Here is a 25,685-nt window from a genome sequence, read left to right as displayed (position 1 = left end):
AAAACGAATGGTGAAAGAGGTCAGATAACTTACCCCTGGTTACCCAACTAAAAAACAATAAGGTAAAATTCAGTTGTAATTTTAATTTACCTTAAAGCCATATGTCTAATCAAAATACAATGCACTTTTAAAATATTAATAACCAAGTTTCTGGACTTTATTCCTTTTCTCAAAGAAATAATAATAATGGTAACTACTTACTATTTTAATGCTGCTTAATAGCTTTTTGGCTAAGCGATTCTTTTTCATGAACAATATTACAAGACTGACAGGACAATTGAGCTGATTAAGCTGGTACAGGTTCAAGACCATCTGGGGTTTACAAGGAATGTGGGGATTGTTCCAAATAGCTGTAACATTTTGATTTATTTTCTCTTGCTTTCATAATTCCATCTATATCCCTTTGGTTTTTTTAAAATACTGTTTGTTTTATTTAAAGAACAAAAGGCTTAAATTCTTTTACTTTTTTCAGAACTCCTAGGACTCTTTGTTGGAACAAGCTGTTGGTTTAGCCTGACCTCATAATGACATAGATATTCTATACAGAATTGAAACTGGGCTAACTGCAGACTCAAGAATCCCATAATAACTACTCATAAGAAATGTTTAGTCCATAATTTAAAGGAGAACAGAAATATATTGGACTTACCTGAGACTCACATTTAATAGGCTAGAGCCAGTTGTGTTTTTATTCACACCAATTGAATATGCTTCCTTCTTATTATTTGAGTAAATGTACATTTTAGAATTAGATTAATAAAGATATAAACTACAAGGCCCTCACTCTTACCTGCAGTGATATGTAGGTAGCATTCAAAACAACTTCTCTGTAAGAAGATTCTGCAGTTGCTGCATTGTATTTATCTTCCAGTTCTAGAACCCCCCAAATAATGAGTCTTTCCATTGATGGCATATCTATGTCAGCTACAATCCATGTTCCTATAAAACAATACTTTAAGAAATATAACATAATCCATAAACTACAACTTATAGCAAAACATTGACAAGCTTATCAGTGAGTCCTAGTTTTGAGTAAGTTTATGACATGCGTTTTCATATAATACCTAATTCCTATCTCTCCCAGAAACATCTGCTCTTGTTAATTAATGGTGAGGTTTAAATCCACAGAAACCCCAGAAGGCTAGGTTTAGTATCAGGGATACATTAATAGAGTCCACTTCTCCACACTTGCTCTTTCCCCAACGTGTGCTGATAAAACTGTGACATCTACCCTGCCATAGTGTTAATATTACATAAAACAAACATTTTATTCATTTGTGTTTATGCATTTACCTTCAGGTATAATCACATTTGCCCCTGGGTGAGGTACAGTATAATTATTTTCTCGTGATGATTGCCAGAAAGAATCATTTGACCATAAACTGAAAAGAGAAGAGAAATATTTCCATGAATTACTACTTGTTGTGATATACCCTAATTTTGTCTAAAATGTAAACCATTCCATTTCCCCATAAGATTTTACATGGTAGAGAAGAAAAAAGAAATGCACGCTTTGTCCTTTTAAAGACGCTTGACAGATGGTGCTATTTCGTTGGGAGCAGGGGTAGAGGATATAGTTGGCTAGATTCTGTGAAGAAAGGGGTAGAAGGATGGTCTCTGAGTTGAGAAGGATGCACCAATGCCATTAAGCCCCTGGGCTGGGATGGGGGTGGCAGGTCTGTATCCAAAGTGAAGGCTAGGTTAAATTGAAATAATTTCGTAAAGTGCGTGGGAGGACAGACGGTCTTCAGTTTTCATCACTATGCCTTCTAGAAAATATCTTTTAATGCAAATTTTTATGAAGAATATTATTATAAAATTGGTGATATTTTCCCACTGGAAAATATTTACAATCATAGCCCTTCATTCTTATTCATACCATCACTCACTATCAATAATCATGTTATGCATTCCCCTTCTTATTTCCCATTGCTACGATCAACAAAGCCCTCTTAAACTAAGCATTAAGTTATATAGCTTGAGCCTTCTGTTCTAATCCTGAGGTAGCACTTCTGGGTCAAGATTCTGTTTTGTCTTGTATTATTCATAGCTAGTTGAATAATACAAATTAATCAATCCAATTATAACTATTTCCAGTGAAGAAAATTCATACCGTGGGAAGAAAGAAAAACTATACCATGGCATATACATGTAGTTTATCGTAGTTTACCTTTATCACATTCTGGCCTAGAGCAATCTAAATCTGTTATAGTAGTCATAATAAATGTTAATTAAATATTTAATAATTATATCTACCTTAGAATGCATGAGGGCCTTGATGATTCTCTCTCCATTCTTTGACATGCCACACCCTTTCTATGTCAGGGCACTTGCACAAGTTGCTCCCTAGGTCTCTCCCACCCTTCATGCAGCGAGCTCTTCCTCATCCTTTGGGTTGCAGTTGGAATAACTCCTCCCTGAGGGTGGCCCACCCAAAGGCTGTCCCTGCCATATTGCTCTGTCCCAGCCCCATATACATTCTTTTTATAACATTTATCACAACTCACACTTACGTACTTTATCTTCTGTTTACTTTTTTGTTTGTTTATTTGCTTGTTTTGTCATCTCTTTGGATTGAATATGAGTGTAATGAGATCAGAGATCACATCTATGTTGTTTATAATCAAATCCAAAATGTCTGGCACATAGTGGATACTCAGTAAATTTTTTTTAGTGGTTGAATGAATATATAAACAAATTCAATTTTTGTTCTTTTGTACAATAACCACTACATTATCTATTTATTTTGAAATGTAATTCATCTAATAACTATCATTGAGTTGTACTTGTTACACAGTAATGGGCTATTCGGTGCCCAGTAAATGTTAGATTTTAGCATCATCATCACGATTTGTCAGTAGTATTTTCCATAAGGGATGCAAATATACATCAAATCAGGATCATGCCTTTCAGGGTCTTAAAGACTAATACTGAATGTGCTAGTACCACCATGTCCAGTAATTACTCTAATACAAGGTAGAAAGTGATGCTTCACGAGAAATAAAGGTAAAGAGCTACATAAGTTACAAAGATAGAAATATTATTTTTAACTAGAAGAATTAAAATATATTTGAAAGAAAATTATCTAAGTTCTATTATGAGATTTGACCACGATGGTTATTCTAGAGACAGCACCTGCTAAGAAAGCATTGGATTCATGAGGAGACTTAGTTTCTGGTGCTGTACTGGATATGCCATCAGTGAGCTCTGTGATCTCAGGTAATGCACCTATGTTCACTGGGTGTCAGCTTTCTCATCTATGTAATAAGGGAGTTGGGCCATGTCTAATAATCTAAATCTAACATTCTGCAACTGCGAGGTTACCAATAACTTTCACACATAATTTTTATAAGACTTTTTCATTTTCTCATGATGGTTTTTGTAAGGCGCAAGCAAAGCAGTGAGTGTGAAAGTACTTTGTAATCTACAAGACATTGTGCAGGAGTAAAGCATTATTATTTCATCCAGGAGTGACATGTGAAAAGGATTATGTTAAGAGATATTGAAGGGTATCAACTACAAAAGGCCTATGTACTTATATGTGGCTGGTCGCTTCTTGGGAATTGGTTTTCTTGATGGGGGATGTACAGGAAAGCAATCCTGGAGAATACAACAGTAAGCTTGGAAATTAATAATAACGTCTTTCACATCAGGATCCAGGTTCCCAGAAATGAGCTGACTCTGATGAAGGTCATTTCTTCCTGACACTGAAAGTGAAGTAAAAGTGGGTTAAATGAACATAGTGACCAAAGTGCTTGAATGTAAATAAAATTATGGCATTTTGGAAAATGTTCTTTAAGTAGTAACTTGAGTTATAATTCATATGTATGAAAGAGGTATTGAGAAATTCTGATAATGTATGTATTATAAAGACATACATGGTCAAAATATGTTGATAAAAATGAATGCTTTAGAATTTAATTAAAACTTATTCTTAAATATTTTAATTTTCCAAATAATTAAATAATAAAAATGGAAACAAAATATATGCCAGCTTCCATTGTATTCATTTTCTCTAAGCCCATGAAATAAAATTGTCAATGTGTAAGCATGCTGGTGTCACCTTCAATATAAAATGAAAGTTCTTAATTCAACTCAAAACCTTTTCAAGAATAAATTTTGTCTCCAGTTTTTCCATTCAGCAAACATTTATTGGATCTTGTATATATTAAGCACTGCACAACACATTTGCTTATTAAGCAATTTTTCTCATCTTTTAGACAAACCATTAGATAAAATATCATTTCTGCCTAATGACACATACCCAAGTAATATAGAGTACTAGTGTTTGCTTCAAGGTGCCAGTCTCCATTCTTGCTAGTATTCCAATTCAATGGATTTGAGGAACCATTCCTCATATCAATAATATTAAACATATCAGGATTTTGAGTGAAGTTATGTGATATAATTACATAGTCTTCTTCCTATAAAAGTTTATAGAAAAATGTGACTTGTATGTTAATATTCTTCATATAACACATTAATTTTAATGACATATAATTAGCCCCTATATTATGTTAATTAAAATTTAAAAGATTTGGATTCCTCAGGGATATAGAACTAGAAATACCATTTGACCCAGCCATCCCATTACTGGGTATATACCCAAAGGACTATAAATCATGCTGCTATAAAGACACATGCACACGTATGTTTATTGCGGCACTATTCACAATAGCAAAGACTTGGAACCAACCCAAATGTCCAACAACGATAGACTGGATTAAGAAAATGTGGCACATATACACCATGGAATACTATGCAGCCATAAAAATGATGAGTTCATGTCCTTTGTAGGGACATGGATGAAACTGGAAAACATCATTCTCAGTAAACTATCGCAAGGACAAAAAACCAAACACCGCGTGTTCTCACTCATAGGTGGGTATTGAACAATGAGAACTCATGGACACAGGAAGGGGAACATCACACTCCGGGTACTGTTGTGGGGTGGGGGGAGGGGGGAGGGACCGCATTAGGAGATATACCTAATGCTAAATGACGAGTTAATGGGTGCAGCAAACCAACATGGCACATGGATACATATGTAACAAACCTGCACATTGTGCACATGTACCCTAAAACCCAAAGTATAATAATAAAATTTTTAAAAGACAAATTAAAAAAAATGATTTAAAAGTTTTGGCTTTAGTTTTTTTTTGTCTTGAATTTCTATTTTGTTTATTAACATTTTACATGTCTACGACAATAATGCTAGTTCTGTCACTAAAGCAACGAAAGGATCTCTCTCTCCTGTGTGTGTGTATGTATATATAAATACATATACATTAAGTATACACATGTAGAGTATATATATATGCATGTACACACATATATATGTGATGTGTGTATGTGTATATATGCATATATTTAGAAAATATTTTATTTTAAAAATTGACAGATAAAATTGTAGACAATATTTTATTTCTACAATGTTTAAAAATATTTAAAACAATGCTACACAAATGTGTAGTATAAGTGGAAGAACATGTATAAGATGGAAAACATCCAATTTAGGATACTGGCTACCATTAGAGGTGGAGAATGGGGAATAAGATGAGAGTAAATAATACAGAAGGCTTCCACTTTATCTACCATATTTTACTTTTTCATGAAGTAGAAAGTAAATATTCACAGAATGTTAGATTTAGATAGAGTTAGGTAGTGGCTGTTTTTTTGTTTGTTTGTTTGTTTGTTTGTTTGTTTTTTGAGATGGAGTCGCCCTCTGTCACCCAGGCTGGAGTACAGTGGAGCGATCTTGGTTCACTGCAACCTCTGCCTCTTGGGTTCAAGCAATTCTCCTGCCCCAGTCTCCCCAAGTATCTGGGACTACAGGTGCCCACCCCCACACCCGGCTAATTTTTTTTTTTTTTGTATTTTTAATAGAGACGAGGTTTCACCATGTTGGCGAGGCTGGTCTCAAACTCTTGACCTCAGGTATGTTTGATATATTTCATGATATAAAAAATAAAGTCCTTAACTGCTGGTCCCTGAGATATCATAAACTCTCAGTAAAGGTAAGTTATTATCATGGTAATAATGACAGGGGAATAAGCTTAGTACTACAGCAATGTGGCAGAAAGATTGCTTACTTCTGATTCTCAAATGAAATTTTTTTGGCTTACTTCTTAGATTCAGAGTGGTTCATAAAGAATGTGCAGGATTTCAATAGCTCAATTTGTGATGAAATGTCCCTGTGGCCTGACAATGTGTGTAAGTATGAGGATGGAGGCTGTGTTTGGGTAATACGCAATTATAATCATTAGAAGATAAATATTTTTACCTTAAATCCATAGAAAGTTGATGTATATGAAATGTTGGTTATGTGATCCACACCTTTAAAATACCAGTTAATGTGATTAGCATTTGGAATCACAGCCATCCATCCAGACATATGAGTCAGTCGTTTCTTCTGAAATGGAATAATGCTTGTGCCTATAGGAGAACATAGAACAAGCAAATAATAGTAATCTCTACCTCTAATAAACTCCTCCTTTTGTAAACAAGTGCAAATGCTAGTTTAGTTTGGTTGGTTTAGCAAATATAGGTTTAGTCTATGAAAGTCTTTAAAAAGATTAATATGGCATTTCATTACTTATGTTCTAAATGTCTTCGTTTGACTGAAGAACTGAAATGATTAATATTACATTCAACTGGATAGTAAAATGCTTTCACACCTGGAATTTTGAATTGAGATGGAGCCTTTATTCCTTAGGGAAAGATACACTTGAAACATCACGAAATTACAACTGCAAAAATGAAAGTGCCTAAATATATTAATATAATTATTTAAAGGTCATTGATCTAAACATAATTTCATTTTTATTCTTTAAGAACTTAGTTATTCTGAATCCTTGATGTAGAATATATAAAAACATAAGCTCTGATTCTTTATTAGAGTTTCCTATATCTGTTGAGCTAATTAAAATCTGTACAACACATGTTAATTTTTACTAGTAAATAATTTTGTTTGACTTTAATGGTGTTTTGATTTAGAGTTCTTAAAGAACAAGGCTACAACCAGACCTATAACTTAACACTGATTAAGATATATACATTTTAGGAATACAAACCTTGAACCTGAACTACCTGTTATAGGAAAAACTATATAATTTAGTAATGCTTTGGTCACAAGAGAGTGCCTGATAACTTTAATAGAAGATTTGAAAAGTTCTCTTACAATATAAAGGAAAGGTCTTTCATTAATTTCCTCTATTTTTCTCCCCCTTCCTTTACTTTTCATCTCAGATGGGATTTTATATTAAATTAACAACCTCTTATTTTAAAAATTTAGGAGGAAGAAGCTAGAAGCAAGATTATAAAATAATTTGTCTAAAATAAGGCCCAACAAAATTCCAATGCCATGAGAGAACAAATTCATGAATTTCTATGCTTTATGAGTTAGTATTAATTTTAAAAGATTCATGACCAGAGACACCAAAAACTTTCACTACCAGAAATTCCTGTAAAGTACGAAAAGAACTGTGACTAGCTGGATTATTGTTCAGCAAATATCCACTCCTCTCTTCTCCTTGAGGGCAAAGTAGACTTCCCTGCTTCATTGATCTTGGCCAATGGGACATTAGTGGAACTAACACTAGTAAATGCTTGAAAAGTGCTTGCTCAGTGAGGCTTGACTTCTTAAGCCTCTGTCTTCACAAAGAGAAGAGCCTCCCCCAGGTAACTGCTCTCCCTTTGCCTGACACCTGGAATGAGTACACGTGGAGTTACCTGAGCTCAGCCCTTGGCGAGAAGCAAAGCCTTATATTGAAGCACAGCCTTCCAGCAGAGCCCAGCCTAGATCAATCAACCTAGCCCCTGGACACCTAAGAATAAATGATTGTAGGCTTAAGCTATTGAGTTTTGAGATAGTCTGTTGTGAAGCAATGGTTAACATAGAAGAGCTGATTAAAATCATCCAAAACCTCTAGAATTTGCTCCTGGATTTGCAGAACTCAATTCCACTGAATTGAGTTCTTTTCTTTCTTTTTCTTTTCTTTTTTCTTTTCTTTTTTTTTTTTTTTCTTGAGATGGAGTCTCTATCTGTCACCCAGGCTGAAGTCCAGTGGTATGATCTCAGCTCACTGCAAACTCCGCCTCCTGGATTCAAGCAATTCTCCTGCCTCAACCTCCCAAGTAGCTGTGATTATAGGCATGTGCCAACACACCTGGCTAATTTTTCTGGTAGTTTTAGTAGAGACAGGGTTTCAACATGTTGGCCAGGCTGGTTTCGAGCTCCTGACCTCAAGTGATCTGCCCACCTTTGCCTCCCAAAGGGCTAGGATTACAGGTATAAGCCACCACACCCAGCCTCCAGTGAAGTTTTCTGATGCTTGGGATTGCATTTTAACCTGTCATTTCTTAATAATTCAGTTTCATAAGTGAAACAAATTTCCATTTTTCTAAGTTGTGTTTTTCCTAATTTTTTAAGCTGCACTCATTTCAAGTATGTTGGTTTTAAGTGTCTTGGACTGAAATATAAACTCTTTGAAGTTGATATTTTCTAAAAATAGGATCATTAAGAGTTAGTGTCTCAAATTAATTTGCCATCTGGTATAACTTTATACATATATTTACATAAAGATATACCATCATGCATGAGATGCTTTGATAAAGATATATAAGGACATATGTAAAATTATAGCAAACCCTTACTTCCTACAAATCTAGTATACTTTTTAAACTTTTGTTTCACTCAGCCTACATATACAATCAGGACAAGTTATCTTTTCCTGTTTTTAATTTTTAGAAATAAATAATTTTATTTGACTTTAATGGAGATCAAAGTAGGCAAATGTACTTTACTATACAGTTGATTTTTTTTTTCACACACACAAGTAAAATGCCTAGCATAGTGTTTTCTCTAATTTGCAATCTGGTCTGAGAATTGCAACTAATTCCATTTAATTCAACACTTGCTGAGTAGTTACTCTTTGCAATGTTCTGTATTGAGCCTTGTGGCATCAGAAAGATAAGTTTGTAGATCTTGCCCTCTAGGTACTCACAGTTTACTAACTCAATAAAAAATCTTAATTCTTGAAGGGAATAGACCAAAGGGCACAGAGAAACTTGACAAGAAAGCTATAATGTTATAAATTCAGAAATACCAGATTCTCTGAATCAAAAAACCAGAAAATAAACAAATAAGCAAACAAAAGCTCCTTTCTAAAATCCTCACCACCACTAAAAATAACCACAAAAAGAAAGCTTAGAGATTTGAAAGCTTAGATATTTGAATATTAGTGCTTAAAAATTAATAGTTAAAGGAATATATACTTTATTTTATTTTTTTTACATTTAACCTAATTTTATTCATGCTTGCCTTGGGATGGGGAATAGATCATTCAGTAAAAACATACAGTAAAAACAAAATGTCTTATCATGTACAACTTTTAAACTACAATAATGGTGTACCTTAATTACTTCCATGCACACAAGTCTAACATTCTTTTTTTAAAAAAAATAAACACAATTAAGTCTTCTAGGAGCATTTTATAATGAAGTAATTCCTAATCAATTTTTCTTTGTAGATCAAGCACCTCCAAAATACAAATTCCTATACACAGTGAGCACATTACTTAAAATGAACACTTAAGTAAATTAAGTATGTGGACAGCCTTAGGATAAGCTAACATTATAGATTCAGCTAGGTAGGCAACACACCATAGTGCCAAATGGAAAAAGTGTATTTGCAAATAAATTTTAAAAACTAAGTTAATTTTTATTTTTTTATATATATTTTTTTCTTTTTTAGGATCTTTTTTTTTATTATTATACTTTAGGTTTTAGGGTACATGTGCACAATGTGCAGGTTTGTTACATATGTATCCATGTTCCATGTTGTTTTGCTGCACCCGTTAACTCGTCATTTAGCATTAGGTATATCTCCTAATGCTGTCCCTCCCCCCTCCCCCCACCCCACAACAGTCCCCGGAGTGTGATGTTCCCCTTCCTGTGTCCATGAGTTCTCATTGTTCAATTCCCACCTATGAGTGAGAACATGCGGTGCTTGGTTTTTTGTCCTTGCAATAGTTTACTGAGAATGATGTTTTCTAGTTTCATCCATGTCCCTACAAAGGACATGAACTCATCATTTTTTATGGCTGCATAGTATTCCATGGTGTATATGTGCCACATTTTCTTAATCCAGTCTATTGTTGTTGGACATTTGGGTTGGTTCCAAGTCTTTGCTATTGTGAATAGTGCCGCAATAAACATACGTGTGCATGTGTCTTTATAGCAGCATGATGTATAGTCAAATTGACCACATAGTTGGAAGTAAAGCTCTCCTCAGCAAATGTCAAAGAACAGAAATTATAACAAACTGTCTCTCAGACCACAGTGCAATCAAACCAGAACTCAGGATTAAGAAACTCACTCAAAACCGCTCAACTACATGGAAACTGAACAACCTGCTCCTGAATGACTATTGGGTACACAATGAAATGAAGGCAGAAATAAAGATGTTCTTTGAAACCAACGAGAACAAAGACACAACATACCAGAATCTCTGGGACACATTCAAAGCAGTGTGTAGAGGGAAATTTATAGCACTAAATGCCCACAAGAGAAAGCAGGAAAGATCCAAAATTGACACCCTGACATCACAATTAAAAGAACTAGAAAAGCAAGAGCAAACACATTCAAAAGCTAGCAGAAGGCTAGAAATAACTAAAATCAGAGCAGAACTGAAGGAAATAGAGACACAAAAAACCCTTCAAAAAATTAATGAATCCAGGAGCTGGTTTTTTGAAAAGATCAATAAAATTGATAGACCGCTAGCAAGACTAATAAAGAAGAAAAGAGAGAAGAATCAAATAGATGCAATGAAAAATGAAAAAGGGGATATCACCACCGATCCCACAGAAATACAATCTACAATCAGAGAATACTACAAACACCTCTATGCAAATAAACTAGAAAATCTAGAAGAAATGGATAAATTCCTCTACAAATACACCCTCCCAAGATTAAACCAGGAAGAAGTTGAATCTCTGAATAGACCAATAACAGGCTCTGAAATTGTGGCAATAATCAATAGCTTACCAACCAAAAAGAGTCCAGGACCTGACGGATTCACAGCCGAATTCTACCAGAGGTACAAGGAGGAACTGGTACCATTCCTTCTGAAACTATTCCAATCGATAGAAAAAGAGGGAATCCTCCCTAACACATTTTATGAGGCCAGCATCGTCCTGATACCAAAGCCTGGCAGAGACATAACGAAAAAAGAGAATTTCAGACCAATATCCTTGATGAACATTGATGCAAAAATCCTCAATGAAATACTGGCAAACCAAATTCAGCAGCACATCAAAAAGCTTATACACCATGATCAAGTGGGCTTCATCCCTGGGATTCAAGGCTGGTTCAACATATGCAAATCAATAAATATAATCCAGCATATAAACAGAACCAAAGACAAAAACCACATGATTATCTCAATAGATGCAGAAAAGGCCTTTGACAAAATTCAACAACATTCATGTTGAAAACTCTCAATAAATTAGGTATTGATGGGACATATCTCAAAATAATAAGAGGTATCTATGACAAACTCACAGCCAATATCATACTGAATGGGCAAAAACTGGAAACATTCCCTTTGAAAACTGGCACAAGACAGGGATGCCCTCTCTCACCACTCCTATTCAACATAGTGCTGGAAGTTCTGGCCAGGGCAATCAGGCAGAAGGAAATAAAGGATATTCAATTAGGAAAAGAGGAAGTCAAATTGTCCCTGTTTGCAGATGACATGATTGTATATCTAGAAAACCCCATTGTCTCAGCCCAAAATCTCCTTAAGCTGATAAGCAACTTCAGCAAAGTCTCAGGATACAAAATCAGTGTACAAAAATCACAAGCATTCTTGTACAACAATCACAGACAAACAGAGAGCCAAATCATGAGTGAACTCCCATTCACAATTGCTTCAAAGAGAATAAAATACCTAGGAATCCAACTTACAAGGGATGTGAAGGACCTCTTCAAGGAGAACTACAAACCACTGCTCAGTGAAATAAAAGAGGATACAAACAAATGGAAGAACATTCCATGCTCATGGGTTGGAAGAATCAATATCGTGAAAATGGCCATACTGCCCAAGGTAATTTATAGATTCAATGCCATCCCCATCAAGTTACCAATGACTTTCTTCACAGAATTGGAAAAAACTACTTTAAAGTTCATATGGAACCAAAAAAGAGCCCGCATTGCCAATTCAATCCTAAGCCAAAAGAACAAAGCTGGAGGCATCATGCTACCTGACTTCAAACTATACTACAAGGCTACAGTAACCAAAACAGCATGGTACTGGCACCACAACAGAGACATAGATCAATGGAACAGAACAGAGCCCTCAGAAATAATGCCGCATATCTACAACTATCTGATCTTTGACAAACCTGACAAAAACAAGCAATGGGGAAAGGATTCCCTGTTTAATAAATGGTGCTGGGAAAACTGGCTAGCCATATGTAGAAAGCTGAAACTGGATCCCTTCCTTACACCTTATACAAAGTTAATTTTTATAATTAAACACAGAAGATATACTGATTTGCTAGAATAAATAAGGTGTGATGTATCAACACTTCACTATAAAGAATGCATACCAGAACATTTATAAACAGTGAATGAGTTTTATTAAGAATAGTTTATAACAATAAACGCTTGCTAAATAGAAGTGCATCTTGTGAAGCACTATGGGTGGTATATGTTTTGCCACATACTCTTGTTACCTTGAGGTAGATAACACATGTTTACCAAATTCGGCATTCATTTTCAGTTGCTGCTGGTATCATGTGTTTTAAGAAATGTGTACAGTATGAAAAACTTGAAAATACTGATGAATGAAAAATGTCTTAGGAAAAAAATAGCTATTTTCATGCAATTACGCATAGTCTCACTGTGTAAATTTCAAGGCAAGGTTTGTTTCCTGTAAAACAGATCATTGTTCTATGAGAGAATGTTCTTTACTTGTCTTTGTGCATTTCTTTTCTCCTCCTGCGTTACACTATTTTGCTCTAGTCTTTATTTTTGTGTGCAAATGACATGCCAGTTAAAATGAAAACAATCTCACATGTAGAAAGTCTGGATTTTAAAAAACAAGAACTCATAAAACCCTTACTAAATGACACCATCTGATTCAAGTAAAAAATGACTTAAAACACTAGTAATACAAAAAGACAAAACACATTTCATGAAGAATACAAAGATAAATGTCTGCTGAGTGTTTTAGTTTAGATGTTTCAGATGCTGCTGTTATGTTTGATGAGGAATTTGAGGAGAAGATTTCATAGCAGAAGGTGTTAATGTGGATTGTATTGACTTAAGTGGTGACCCAACTGGACTGTGAAACTGGGATGCCTATGGACTCCAGCTGCTTGTTAAAGAGGAACTCCCCACTGTTGTTCAGGAATCCTTCCTCATTTCTCTCTCCCCAAGCTCCCATCCTCTACTGGTTCAGTTTCTAGCATTTCAGGATCTTCTTTCCTACTAAAGAACTTGTCCAAGTAACTAGTGTAAGTGTTTTCCTTTTCACCTTGTTCATCCTTCCTTACCTCACAAAACTGATTTATGAAAAAAACAGTCCTCCCTACCACTCAGAAACTGGCTGTCCCAAGAAGATTGGTACAAGGCTTCTAATTGAACCAGATTTGCCATTCCTTTTTCCTGTTTTTCTTGGCTTACTGACTTTGATATCAAACTTTTCAATTCTAGTTGGGACACTGAGCTATTCAAGTCATTTAATTTATCAACAACATCAGTAGGCTCATGCTGGGAACTAAGCTGAATAGTTCCTGCAATAAAGAAATCAAAATCAAATCCCTGCTTCTTTTCCCTTTCTTTTCCAGCCAGTTGCTGTGATGCTTCCTCTAGCACTATCTGGGCTTTAACCAATCCATTCCTTTCACATTTTGATTTGCCTTTCTTATCAGATTTTTCTTTGCTTTGTTCTTTCCAATTGGAAAGATCTATGATAAGCTTGGGTTCATAGTAATGGTTAACTTCACTCTCTCTCCAAACTAAGTTATCTAAATATGATGATGACGACCTCGTTTTGCAGTTACAAGTATGGCTACACTCCAGATTACAGTATTTGTTTTCATGATGATCTGAGTATTGCCAACAAGGCTCAGTAGAGTAATTGGTATCAAAAGCAGGATCCTCCAGATACCTTTCCCGATCTCCATCCAAATATTTTCGGGGATCAACTTGTAAGGAATATATACTTTATTATGTTGTATATTTTAAATAATTTACTTAGGAAGGTTGCACATCTCTGTGTTTCTGTAAAAGTGTATCTTAAATCATGTTTTAATAAAGTACTAATGTTCAGTTTACTCACAGGTATGCCATAAAGTATGTAAAAGGATGATTAAATAAGAAACTGTTCTATGATACAGTAATGGGAAATACTAAAATATCACTTTGTTTCATAAAATAATTTCATTTGCTTCTGATGTTTTGGTTACCTTTTGTTTCAGTTTTTATTTGGAAGAAACATTCATAGATATTTTGTTTAAAATATTTTATTGTACCACATACTTTAAAAGTTTAAGTAACATCATTCCATTCTGGACATCTATTTATCAGAAGAAAAACAATGGTTTCTGGGCTTATATTATTAAGGCACTGTGACAGTTGGTATAGCTATTACTCAGATAGCAGGTACATGACCCTTTTAATTCACAGGGGAAAAAACACTGGAAAAATGTTTTAAAATTAAATGTAGTAACGTATATCATCATAATGAATGATGGAAGTGGCGCTGCACACTTATGTTTCATCCTGTAGATCCACTTTTCACCCTTCTCTACCCCGTTCCTTTGCCTTCTAGCTTCTGGTTGGGTTTGGACAGTAAGAAATACAGTAAAGAGAAGAGAGGGCAGGAGAAAGGTGAAAGAGAGGTATTTATTGCCCTGATTCTCACTCTTAGGGAATGTAGGGGGATCTTGGTGGGCTCTTGTATCTCTCAACCAAGGGGCACAGCTTCTTTCAAGCAGCCTTCTTCATACAGCTCTGTCTCTGGGTCCATGTAACTGTTCCTTCCTTTCATCTTTTCAGGGCCAGTAATGGTAATAGTATTTTTCCCTTACTAGCCCTTTCAAGAGTTCTATGGTGGCTGTTCTCTCAATGCCAGAAATGCTGGTAGGGGATGGTGCCATGGGATTGGGTTTTTTGATCCCAGTAGGAATAATGGAATCTAAAAGTGGCAGGAGTCAGTGCTTAACCATTAGATATAAAGGTAGGTTTAATTAGCACAACAGTCACTGGTCAGAGGAATCAGAGTGTTCTGACCTGCAGGAATCTGTGATAGCTGATTGATTGATCTTGAGATTCCAAAGATTAAATAGATGAGTAGCATATTAAGGTGATATTTGGTGTGCATATAGGAAGAAAACTAATAGAGGTCTTAGATGACAGAAGTCTAACTCTAATTACCTAGGTAGAAATTCACTGCTTCTTACCTATTTTCTAGATCCAAGCCAATTCACAGACCAAAAGCCCCACCACTGAGTGATAGAGATATGTGGCCAATTATACTAAGGAAAGAAAAATAACCAGACCTTCCATATTATTAGATGCTGGCTCTAAACTGATGCTAATAATCTTCGAAGTCACCAATGCCAACATGCTAACATGGCCCACCAGCTAGAATGGGAGCTTATCAAGGGCAAGTGATGGATGAGTCTTCACTTAGTCTCACAGTGAGACCAGTAGGGTCATGGGTACGTATTATGGTTATTTCTCCAGTTCCAGAATGTACAGTGGAAACAGACATATAAAATCTGGTTTGAGTATTTGCAATATGGTCCGAGTATTACAACTAATTCCATTTAATTCAACACTTGCCGATTACTTACTATTTACAATGTTCTGTTATGAGTCTTATGGTGTCAGAAAGGTAAGTTTGTAGATATTGCCATCTAGGTATTCACAGTTTAGTAACTAAATAAAAAATCTTAATTCTTTTTTTTTTTTTTTTTTTTTTTTTTGAGACAGAGTCTCGCTCTGTCGCCCAGGCTGGAGTGCAGTGGTGCAATCTCGGCTCACTGCAAGCTCCACCTCCCGGGTTCACGCCATTCTTCTGCCTCAGCCTCTCCGAGTAGCTGGGACTACAGGCGCCCGCCACCACGCCCGGCTAATTTTTTTTTTTTTTTGTATTTTTAGTAGAGACGGGGTTTCACCGTGGTCTCGATCTCCTGACCTCGTGATCCGCCCGCCTCGGCCTCCCAAAGTGCTGGGATTACAAGCGTGAGCCACCGCGCCCGGCCAAAAAATCTTAATTCTTAAAGGGCACAGGGAGACTTGACAAGAAAGCCATTATGTCATAAATGTAGAAATACCTGCCTTCCTGAATCATATATAAAATCTAAAAGACTGGCTCCATTTGAAATAAGGGTGGAAGTTGAAATTCTTCTAAGAAATATCTTAATAAGAGAAGCTAACAACGTGGAGTGTAATAACGAAATTCCAGCATGTCCTGATGGATTTGACATAAGTAATTTTAGCAGCTGTCATGTGGCTGCTAAACACTTTCAAATCTTAATTGGTTTATATTGAGATACGTGGTTTAAAATTTTTAAATGGCAAGTCTCTACTTTGTAAATATCATTCAATGGGGGAAATTCAACAATATTGAGAGCATTTTAAAGTAACATGAAAGTATTTGCAATACTGACGAGAAATGGTAAATACTGACACTATAAGAGAAAAAATAAGTGCACTTGGATTCTGTTATTAAACTCTTTTTCTATACTTATGATTCCATATTATGTGTTTAGACCTTGATGATTACAGTTTTCCATATTGCTGTCAAGAAGCTGCATCATTTAGATTTACCCAGAAAATGTAAAAAAAATTTTGATGATGATATAAAGATTTTGTTTAGCAAATCTTTGATTCATCAATGCTCTTTCCATTTTTCAGAATCTGCAATCCCTCAGAACAGTGTATATTGTGAGAGTGGATTCATTATAAATAGATATTTTAACTAATAATTTCTAGAGAGATGATGGATGGAATGATAAAGAGAGATACAGATCTGAGCCAGTCAGGGTAGGTTAGGTCAGGTAGAGTGAGACTAGGCAGACTTAATAACTGGAAGAATTCCCACACTGGTTCCCCAACGAATGGAGTGGGGTCAAATATAGTAGGAGGAACTATGTGGATACTCTATACTCTAGGAACCATGTTCACCACCTCCTTAATCAAATAAAAGCAAGTTTAAATCCTTGAGTTGGAGCTGGGGGGTGGGGTGGGGGGTGCGGGGCAGGGGCTGAATGCAGAGATTAGTGCCATGATTGAAGATTTAAGAAACGTGAGATTCAGGATTTTCACCCCATCCCCATTTGCAAATGCCAGATGGATTATGAACAGTGACAGTAAATTAATGCAACATAATCAGGTAATGATGTCAAGCATATTTGGTGTTCCAGGTATTGTACTTTTACCGGAACAAATCAGTAAATCCACAATCCCTGGCACCTGGTAGACAGCTATTAACCTAGTAAATGCTCCCCCATCCCATCTCAATCAGCAAGGACAATCAAAAACATTTGCTTTGAGTGGCAGGAACACTGGTACATTTTTACTTGCTCCAATGGCTATGCCAACGTTCCCTCTCTCTGTCATAATCTTGTCTGGAGGTTTCTTGATCAGCAGAATATTTTGCTAGCCTCTGCATTTATAAAATGCTTCTCAAACACCTCCTTTGAGAGTATTATTTGTTTCCTGCTTGGACTCTAATATAAATATTATACTTTTTGCAATGTTTGAACAACCAAGTAACAATGCAAGGAGATGATGACAAATGTTTAGGAAGATATATTTAAATTAGTTGTTTAAACTAATATATTCCACTTACCAAAAGAGTCTGAAAGAACCACATCCTTTTCAAGCAGAGATACTGGAGAAGGCTGGTTGAACGCTAGACGGTGAAAGCTGACTGAAGCATCACAGACTGATCCAGGGAACCCAATGCTCCACTCAGCTTCCTGAGTACAATGAGAAGGGTCTAGCAATGAGCTGTGTGGAATGACGGTATGTCCTTTGTGCCCTGGGAAACAAAAAAACAAAATATGTTTTTTATTTCACATTACGAAACATAGAAAAGGTCTACAATATACAGAATTGTGACCCATAGTACCACTAATACAGTCTAAAGGTCTGGGTAATTTTTTGTTTGTTTGTTTGCATGGAGCAAGAGGATCTCATACAGAAGCTTTGCAGTGGCTCTTTGGTCAGGAATGTTATTGTGGATTTAGCTGAAACACAGGGTCTGAAGCACCCATGAGAGTCAAAGTTGGAAATGGGAAGTGGGATGAGTAGCCTATTCAAGGACACGGAGGATTTAAATCCAGGTGTTATGACCATAAAGCCTTTACTCAAAACTGGTAGACTACCAATTAACATTAAAAACCTAAACTGAATTAAGTAAATCAATAAACATTACACAAAGCTTTATATATCAAAAGCATCCAAACATTCTCCCTCTTTAAAGTTACGATTATACTTGAAACAGAAGTTAACAACTCTGGTTGAAAACTCAATTTTTGCGTTTGAATTTTGAGATGAATTTTCTTTCACCCTTCAGAGTCTTTCAAAAGTAAATCATTACTGTCTATAGGTTTACCTGTCGATTGACTCACGAAGTATGAGGCACATATCCTTGCTATCTTATTTAGACAGATTTTTTATCATTTATAATTTGTAAAGATGCTAAATTCTAGAAATCATGAATATTTATGAAATATTGAAAATGTGACATACTCTGAACTTGAAATGCTAAAAAAATTTAACCTACAATGTGTATGGAATTTTGTTCTTTTGGTATTCTTTGAATAAATTACAAATTTAGGATTTAGATTGGAATAAAAGGGTTCACAGCAGGTTTGTGACTTATTTCTTCTCTTAAAAGTATTTTCACAAGGATAGATACAGTCTGTCTACACTGCTTTTGTAGATAAGCCTGCAATTTATATGTTTCTGGAGCATGACTGGCTGGAGAATTAGGGTAGTGATGTAAGCAGTTTCTTATCTGTGCAATTAACTGAGTATAAAATAGAGGCATTCTAAAACTGAAATGGTTTCCTTTTGTGATCAATGTTTCCATGAATATTGCCCAAAATTTTCTGTTAATTTAAAATCAATGTGCCAATGCAGGGGGAAAAGGACATATTTGGAGGCTGCCTCTGACAGATTGGGGCTCTTCCAGAAAAGAATGTCTAATCTGTGCCTGGTGCTTGCCTCTATCATTTAAATTATTAGTAAAGTTTGCTATTGGGTAAGATCTGTAATGCACCTAAGTCTGCTTTAACAATTCACCTCTGTGCCAACACAAACATATTTCCAATGGATTTTTATCACAAATTGAAAAATAACATTACCTGTAAGTGAGCCATCAACATCAATCATTACCATTTCGTGTTCCCAGCGAAAGCCAGCCTTGTTTGGTGTGTGAGAATACTGGATGTCAACAAACTTTGCACTCCAACCCCCACATCTGTCATTGCAAACTCCAGAGATGGATGTCACTCCCAAAGCTACACAGTTGGGACAGTCAAAGTTCATAAAGTGCACAGAAGAGACAGTCAAGCCTTCACTAAATGGGAGAACCAGGCCTTTTGCTGTGCAAAATGCAGACCCCATTCCTAGTTCATCAAGATGGCCAACTATTTTGGCATTTTTAATCACCGCTCCATTGGTTTCACCCCACCCTCCAACATAAGGAGCCAGGATCCTCTTAGTCTCAATTCCAGCCTCATAGTTATTCACCATCACAAAGTTATGGAACTGAAGGGCACCTCCATTGACCCATTCAGCTCCTTTTTGACAATTCCAAGTAGTAAGTGAGTTAAATATTGCAGGCACAGGCGACGTAGACGTACAAGATCCCGTTTGCATGGGGAAATATTCCTCAAAGATCCACATTCCAAACCAACCTTGAGAATGGACAGTATTGTTAAAAAATTCGCCAAGGGGAACTCTTTTTTGACAAATGTTTCTGTCATAGGATGGCCCATCAGGGTGGTTGTTCATACGGTACCAAAAGCCAAAGTGAGTGCCACCAGCAACAGCATTGTGTCGTATGGTATTGTTCGGGTTGGTGACCCAAAATGCAGCCGGGGTCACATCATCATTCAGAAGACTGGTACTTTGCTGTACAAATACTGCCAAGTTATACTGGAGGATATTGCCATGTTCAATACCGTCTTCTATAAAAAATGCTCCTCCCTTAATATCATATATAATATTCCTCTCAACCAGAAGATGGTGTGTGTTATGAATAGTAACAGCTCTGTTATAGGCCTGGTGAATTGCACAGCCTCTTACATAAGATTTAAACTGTAAATCTCCAAGCAGGTGCCAATGTATTGGATATCGCCCCAATCGGAAAGCCTGGCCAGCATGGAATACCTGTTAAGCCCAGAAATCAGTTATTTAGTAATAGCTCACATGTTGAGCTCATATTTTCTTGTTTCAAAAAATATCTAATTTTATATTATTATTAATACATTTATTTCTTCCAAATTTTTCATGTTTATTATTTGAAAATGTTATTGAACCCCCAACCCACCATGTTTTATACAATGTATAACAGACCAAACTTATTACAAAATGAATGAAAGAATGTAAAAAGCCATCTTTGACTCTTCTGCTTTTTGCCTTGGTGTATTAGTAAACTTTTGTGTTTTAGAAAATAAAACATCTTGAAAGACTTCTTTTTCTCCTTTACTTTGCTTCTTATGTAATAATAAGAAACATTTCTTGAATGTTTTATGTGTGCCAGATGTTGTGCTCTTTTGCATGCATGATCCTAGTTTTTGCCATAATCCCCTAAAGTAGGCACTTACCATTGACTTCATTTTACAGATTAATAAATGGAAGTTTAGAAAGGCTGAGTAACTTGTTTATGGTTACAAAGTTCCATTTAAACCCAAGCTGGTCTAACTCTAGAGCTGCTGCTCTTAATCCTCCTGCTGTGCATTCTTTCAAATGGTCTATGATTTAATAATTTAATACAGAGGATACCAGTATGTCTGTGTGTGTGTATGTGCATGCGTGCATGCACGTGAGCATGCACAGGTGTGTCATATAATCTCATGGGGTAAGGAAATAAAACATTAGGTCCTCTGTTTTTGTTGTCCATCTGAAGCTAAAAATTAACCACTATTAATATTCAATATCCAGATCAACCTAGCAATCTCATTTAGTCCATATCTGAGATGTCACATGTAACATATCTCAGGAGGAGGGAAGTTTACAAAATGGAGGTGCTGACTGTGTCACCATCAATGCAGTCGAGGTGTGCCTGGTTTAATGGATTTATGGATTTTATTATCCCTTCCTCCCTCCCTTCCTTCCTTCTGCTGAATACATGATAAGAACTATGCCAAACCGTGATTATACAGCCTGAATATAAATAAGATACACAGAAGTTTCTAGTGTCATAGGGATAATATGCATATTTATGTATTTGTTTAATTTATAATCAACTGAGAATCTACTATATGCCATGCATTATTCCGGGGAATCAGCAGAGAACCATAAAGACAACATCTGTAAAATAATAGAGCTTATGTTCTAGAGGAAGAGATTGAAAATAAATAAAAACAGATATCCTACTAGGAGTTATGTATAAATAAAGTAAACAGGAGTTTGGGTGGCAATTTTAAATAAAAGTGGTAAGGAAAGTCCTCTCTGGAGCGATAACCCTTGTCAAAAGATCTGACTGAAATTAGGGTGTCAGCCATGCAAGTATTTGGTGGAGGAGGATTCCAAGCAGAATGAAAAGCAAGTACAGGCCAGGCGCGGTGGCTCATGCCTGTAATCCCAGCACTTTGGGAGACCAAGGCAGGTGGATCACAAGGTCAGGAGATCGAGATCATTCTGGCCGACATGGTGAAACCCTATCTCTACTAAAAATACAAAAATTAGCTGGGTGTGGTGGCGTACACCTGTAGTCCCAGCTACTCGAGAGGCTGAGGCAGGAGAATTGCTTGAATCTGGGAGGTGGAAGTTGCAGTGAGCCAAGATTGCGCCACTGCACTCCAGCCTGGCAACAGGGTAAGACTCCATCTCAAAAATAAATAAATAAATAAATAATGAAAAGCAAGTACAAAGGACCTGAGATAGGAATGTGCTTGACATGATCACACAAGGAGTCTTCTATGACTAGCATGGCACAAGCAAGGCATAGGGTCGTAGGAGATAAATTAGAGGGCATCTCTGGGTCAGATCACATGGTTCCTATGGGATGGACTGGACCTGTTGTTTTACGTATACTATGAAGCCACTGAAGGATTTTGAAGAGGGGTGTAACAAGATCTGATTTATGGTTTTAAAATTTTACTTGACTGAAGTGTGGAGACTCTATTAGAGCAACGTGGGAGCAGGAAGACCAGCTAGGAGAAAATCACAGCAGTCCAGGTGGGAGAAGATAGTGGCTCGGGCTCAGAGTCAGGTGGAGGTATGGAAAGAGACTGGATTCTGGATACAGCATTTTGTGGGTAGAGAAGATAAAAATGCTGATGAATTCAATTTGGGGTGTGAGAAAATTTGAGAAACAAAATTTTGGTATGATCAAATGGGCGTATTAAAATTGTTTACTTATGTATCTGTCTCCTCTACCAGATTATAAGTAGCATTGACAAACAGCAGGAGTTCAATACACATTTCTTGTATGGATAACCTTGAGCAAACCACGGTGATTTAGTAACAATGCCTCTCACCTCTACATATTCTATTCTCCCAGTTACCATGTTAGCACCAGGTACAGGAGCATGAAACATAATGCAGCCTCCAAATTGGTCACTTCCTATTTCTTCTCCAAACTTTCCTTGGAGACAGGTCTGTGTAGCAAATTCTCCTTCAAAACAGTTTTTAAAGCATCATTAAAAAAACATGTCAGAATCCTCTTATATTGAAGATTTTCTCATAACTAATTGTATCATTTGATTCACGTATGATCTCAACCTCAACCTAGAACATAGTTATTTGCATTCACATCATTTCCTCTTTTAGATAGCAAGATAGGTAAGTACCTTGTCTTGTTCAACTTTGTATTCCCTAAAGTGCTTATACAGTATTTTTCAGAGAAGATACTAAAGAAATATTTGAATGATCAAGGGAATATTGATAATGGGATTTAGTTTTATTATTTATGAAGCCTTCCCCAAGATTTGAGGATTAACATAATCAATACAATTTTATATTTGTAGAACATGAGAATATGCATTATGTCACTTACTTTTTTACAACCATAGTAAATAGAACAGAAAGTATTCTTAATTTAAGAAGGATGAAACCAGGTTTCATATACATTGTGATACTTGACGCAGATAAACTGGAATGAGAACATAGCTCGTTTGACATAAAATCCATGAGCTTTGTCTTATACTTCCTTTTGAAGAAAAGGCTATTATTTAAGCGGCATCAGTTATTATTCAACTACTTATAGTATTGTAATGATATGAATGATTACATAACATATTTAAAAGAGACTTGTAAGATGCATTCTGCTTCTTGCTATGAGAACTGTGATATAAACATCATTAAAATTCACTAATATCCATTTCCCTTCTATTTCTGGGTATATGGGTTTTGCACTAACTCACTCTCTTCAAGTTAGGCATAGCCATGGAATCAGTTCTGACCAATGACCCTTGAGTATAAGAGACACCTGTCACTTTGAGACCAAAGCAATGAGTTGCTAGTGCTTTACTCTCCAGCAATCTCATCTCCTGCCTCAGAGATCACAGAAGCCTGTGCTGAGATAGATCCTTCATAAGCCTGGATCCCAAGGCAATTATAATCAGAAGAGCCCACCTGTTGACCCATATGGGACACATGCAGCATGAATGAGAAATAGACTTTTATATTTTAAATCACTGACATTTTGGGCTTGTTTGTAAATAGAGCATAATCTAGTCCAGTGGTTCTTAACTGAGGCCAATTTTGCCCCCAGGGAACATTTTTGCAAAGTCTGGAAACACTTTTGGTTGTCAAAGTTGTTGGAGGAGGCTACTAGAATTTAGCTGGTAGATGCCAAGTGTGCTGTCAAACATCCTGTGATGCACAGGACAGTGCCCCACAGCAAAGAATTATCTGGGCCAAAATACCAACAGTGCTGACTTTGGAAAACTCTGACTTAGCCTACTCCTACTGGCTCAGATCTTTATATCTATAGATTTCCCCACCCCCATCATTCCATCTATCCATTTGTCTGCCTATCCATCATCAGTCTAGGAATTAAATTAAAATATCTTTCTACAATAAATCCACTCTCACACTGTTCTGATAAACTGCCAATTCTGGAAAATTGAAAAAGCCCTGATGAATCAAAGATTTGCTAAACAGAATCTTTGTATCACTATCAAATATAGTTCTCCATATTTTCTGAGTAAATCTAAATAATGCAGTTTCTTGCTGACAATATTAAAACTAATCATCAAGGTCTAATCTAAACATAATAACGAATCATAATTATAGGAAGATAATTTATAAACAGAATCCAAGTGCACTTATTTCTCCCATTATAGTGTCAGCATTAACCACTTTTCTTCAATATATTCAAATATCTTCATGTTACTCACAAATACTATCAGCATTTTGACATTTCCACATTTAATTATATTTACAAGATATTTAATGGTATCTTATAATAAGATTAATATCATGAAATTATATTTAATGATATTTACAATGAAATACATTGAAATAATGTATTTCAATATAAACCAATTAAATTGTAAAACTATATGGCATGATTATACCAACCACGAGAGCTGCTAAAATTACCTGTGTCAAATCCATCAGGACATGCGGGAATTTTGTTATTCCACTCAACATTATCAGATCCTCTTATTAAAATATTTCTTGTAAGAATTCCAACTTCTGCTCTTGCTTCAAACAGAGTTCCATCAGGGAGTGTGACTGTAATTCCTAAGTGTGTGTAATTTAGTGGGTTACTTAGTGTTATGTTTATGCCATCAGCAGATACAGATGCAATGGTCATTTTTTCATTCTCTCCTTGACTGTGTCTAAAAATTTTAACAAAAAAATTTTAAAATTAATATGAATTGACATAACATATTGTTTTGGTATATTTGTTTTATTCATTTTAAATACTTCTTTGCAAAATAGGAAACTATTCTTATGTCATATAATATTCTGAACAGAAATTAGAATAAAATATTTTATTCTTGCTTGATTAAGTTTTACAAATATATTCAATTCAATTAAATATTTTTCAAGTTCTACATTCGTTCCTAGAACTGGAGTAGCTTATAAAAAGTATTTGGAAAACTATTCATTTATAACTTGGAGGATCATACTCAGTGGTTCTCAATCGAGGATGATTTTATTCCTCCCAGGGGACATTTAGCAATGCCTGAAGACACTTTTGGTTGTTACAATTGGGGGCTGCTACTGACATCTAGTAGGTAGAGACCAGGGGTGTTTCTAAGCATCCCATGATACACAGGATTTCCCCAACATAACAAAGATGATCCGGTCCAAAATTTCAGTCATGCACAAGTTGAGAACCTTTATAAAGGGGAGTCACTGAAAGTTGCTGAACAAGGAAAAGAAATTATTGAGTTGAAGTTTAGGAGATCTCATTTTTACCATTCCTCCAAATATACCCCAAATTCCAGCCACAGCAGAAGGGATTTGCCAAT

General features: G+C 35.8%; 1 protein-coding gene across 1 annotated transcript in view; it reads right to left on the bottom strand.

The window, feature by feature from the left end:
• PKHD1L1 (PKHD1 like 1) overlaps nt 1–25,685 on the bottom strand; it is a 163,575-nt gene that overhangs the window by 47,295 nt on the left and 90,595 nt on the right. The window contains exons 47-55 of the mRNA XM_003256116.4: nt 24,805–25,046; nt 22,737–22,873; nt 19,392–20,421; nt 17,870–18,061; nt 6,284–6,435; nt 4,265–4,424; nt 3,536–3,707; nt 1,294–1,382; nt 791–939 (exon numbers count right to left, since the gene is read on the bottom strand). Coding sequence (XP_003256164.2) covers nt 791–939; nt 1,294–1,382; nt 3,536–3,707; nt 4,265–4,424; nt 6,284–6,435; nt 17,870–18,061; nt 19,392–20,421; nt 22,737–22,873; nt 24,805–25,046 — 2,323 coding nt within the window. The remainder of the gene's footprint in view (nt 1–790; nt 940–1,293; nt 1,383–3,535; nt 3,708–4,264; nt 4,425–6,283; nt 6,436–17,869; nt 18,062–19,391; nt 20,422–22,736; nt 22,874–24,804; nt 25,047–25,685) is intronic.

This window comes from Nomascus leucogenys, chromosome 16 (genome assembly GCF_006542625.1).
Source record: "Nomascus leucogenys isolate Asia chromosome 16, Asia_NLE_v1, whole genome shotgun sequence".
Taxonomy (NCBI): Eukaryota; Metazoa; Chordata; class Mammalia; order Primates; family Hylobatidae; genus Nomascus; species Nomascus leucogenys.
This window is presented reverse-complemented; position numbering and strand designations above follow the sequence as displayed.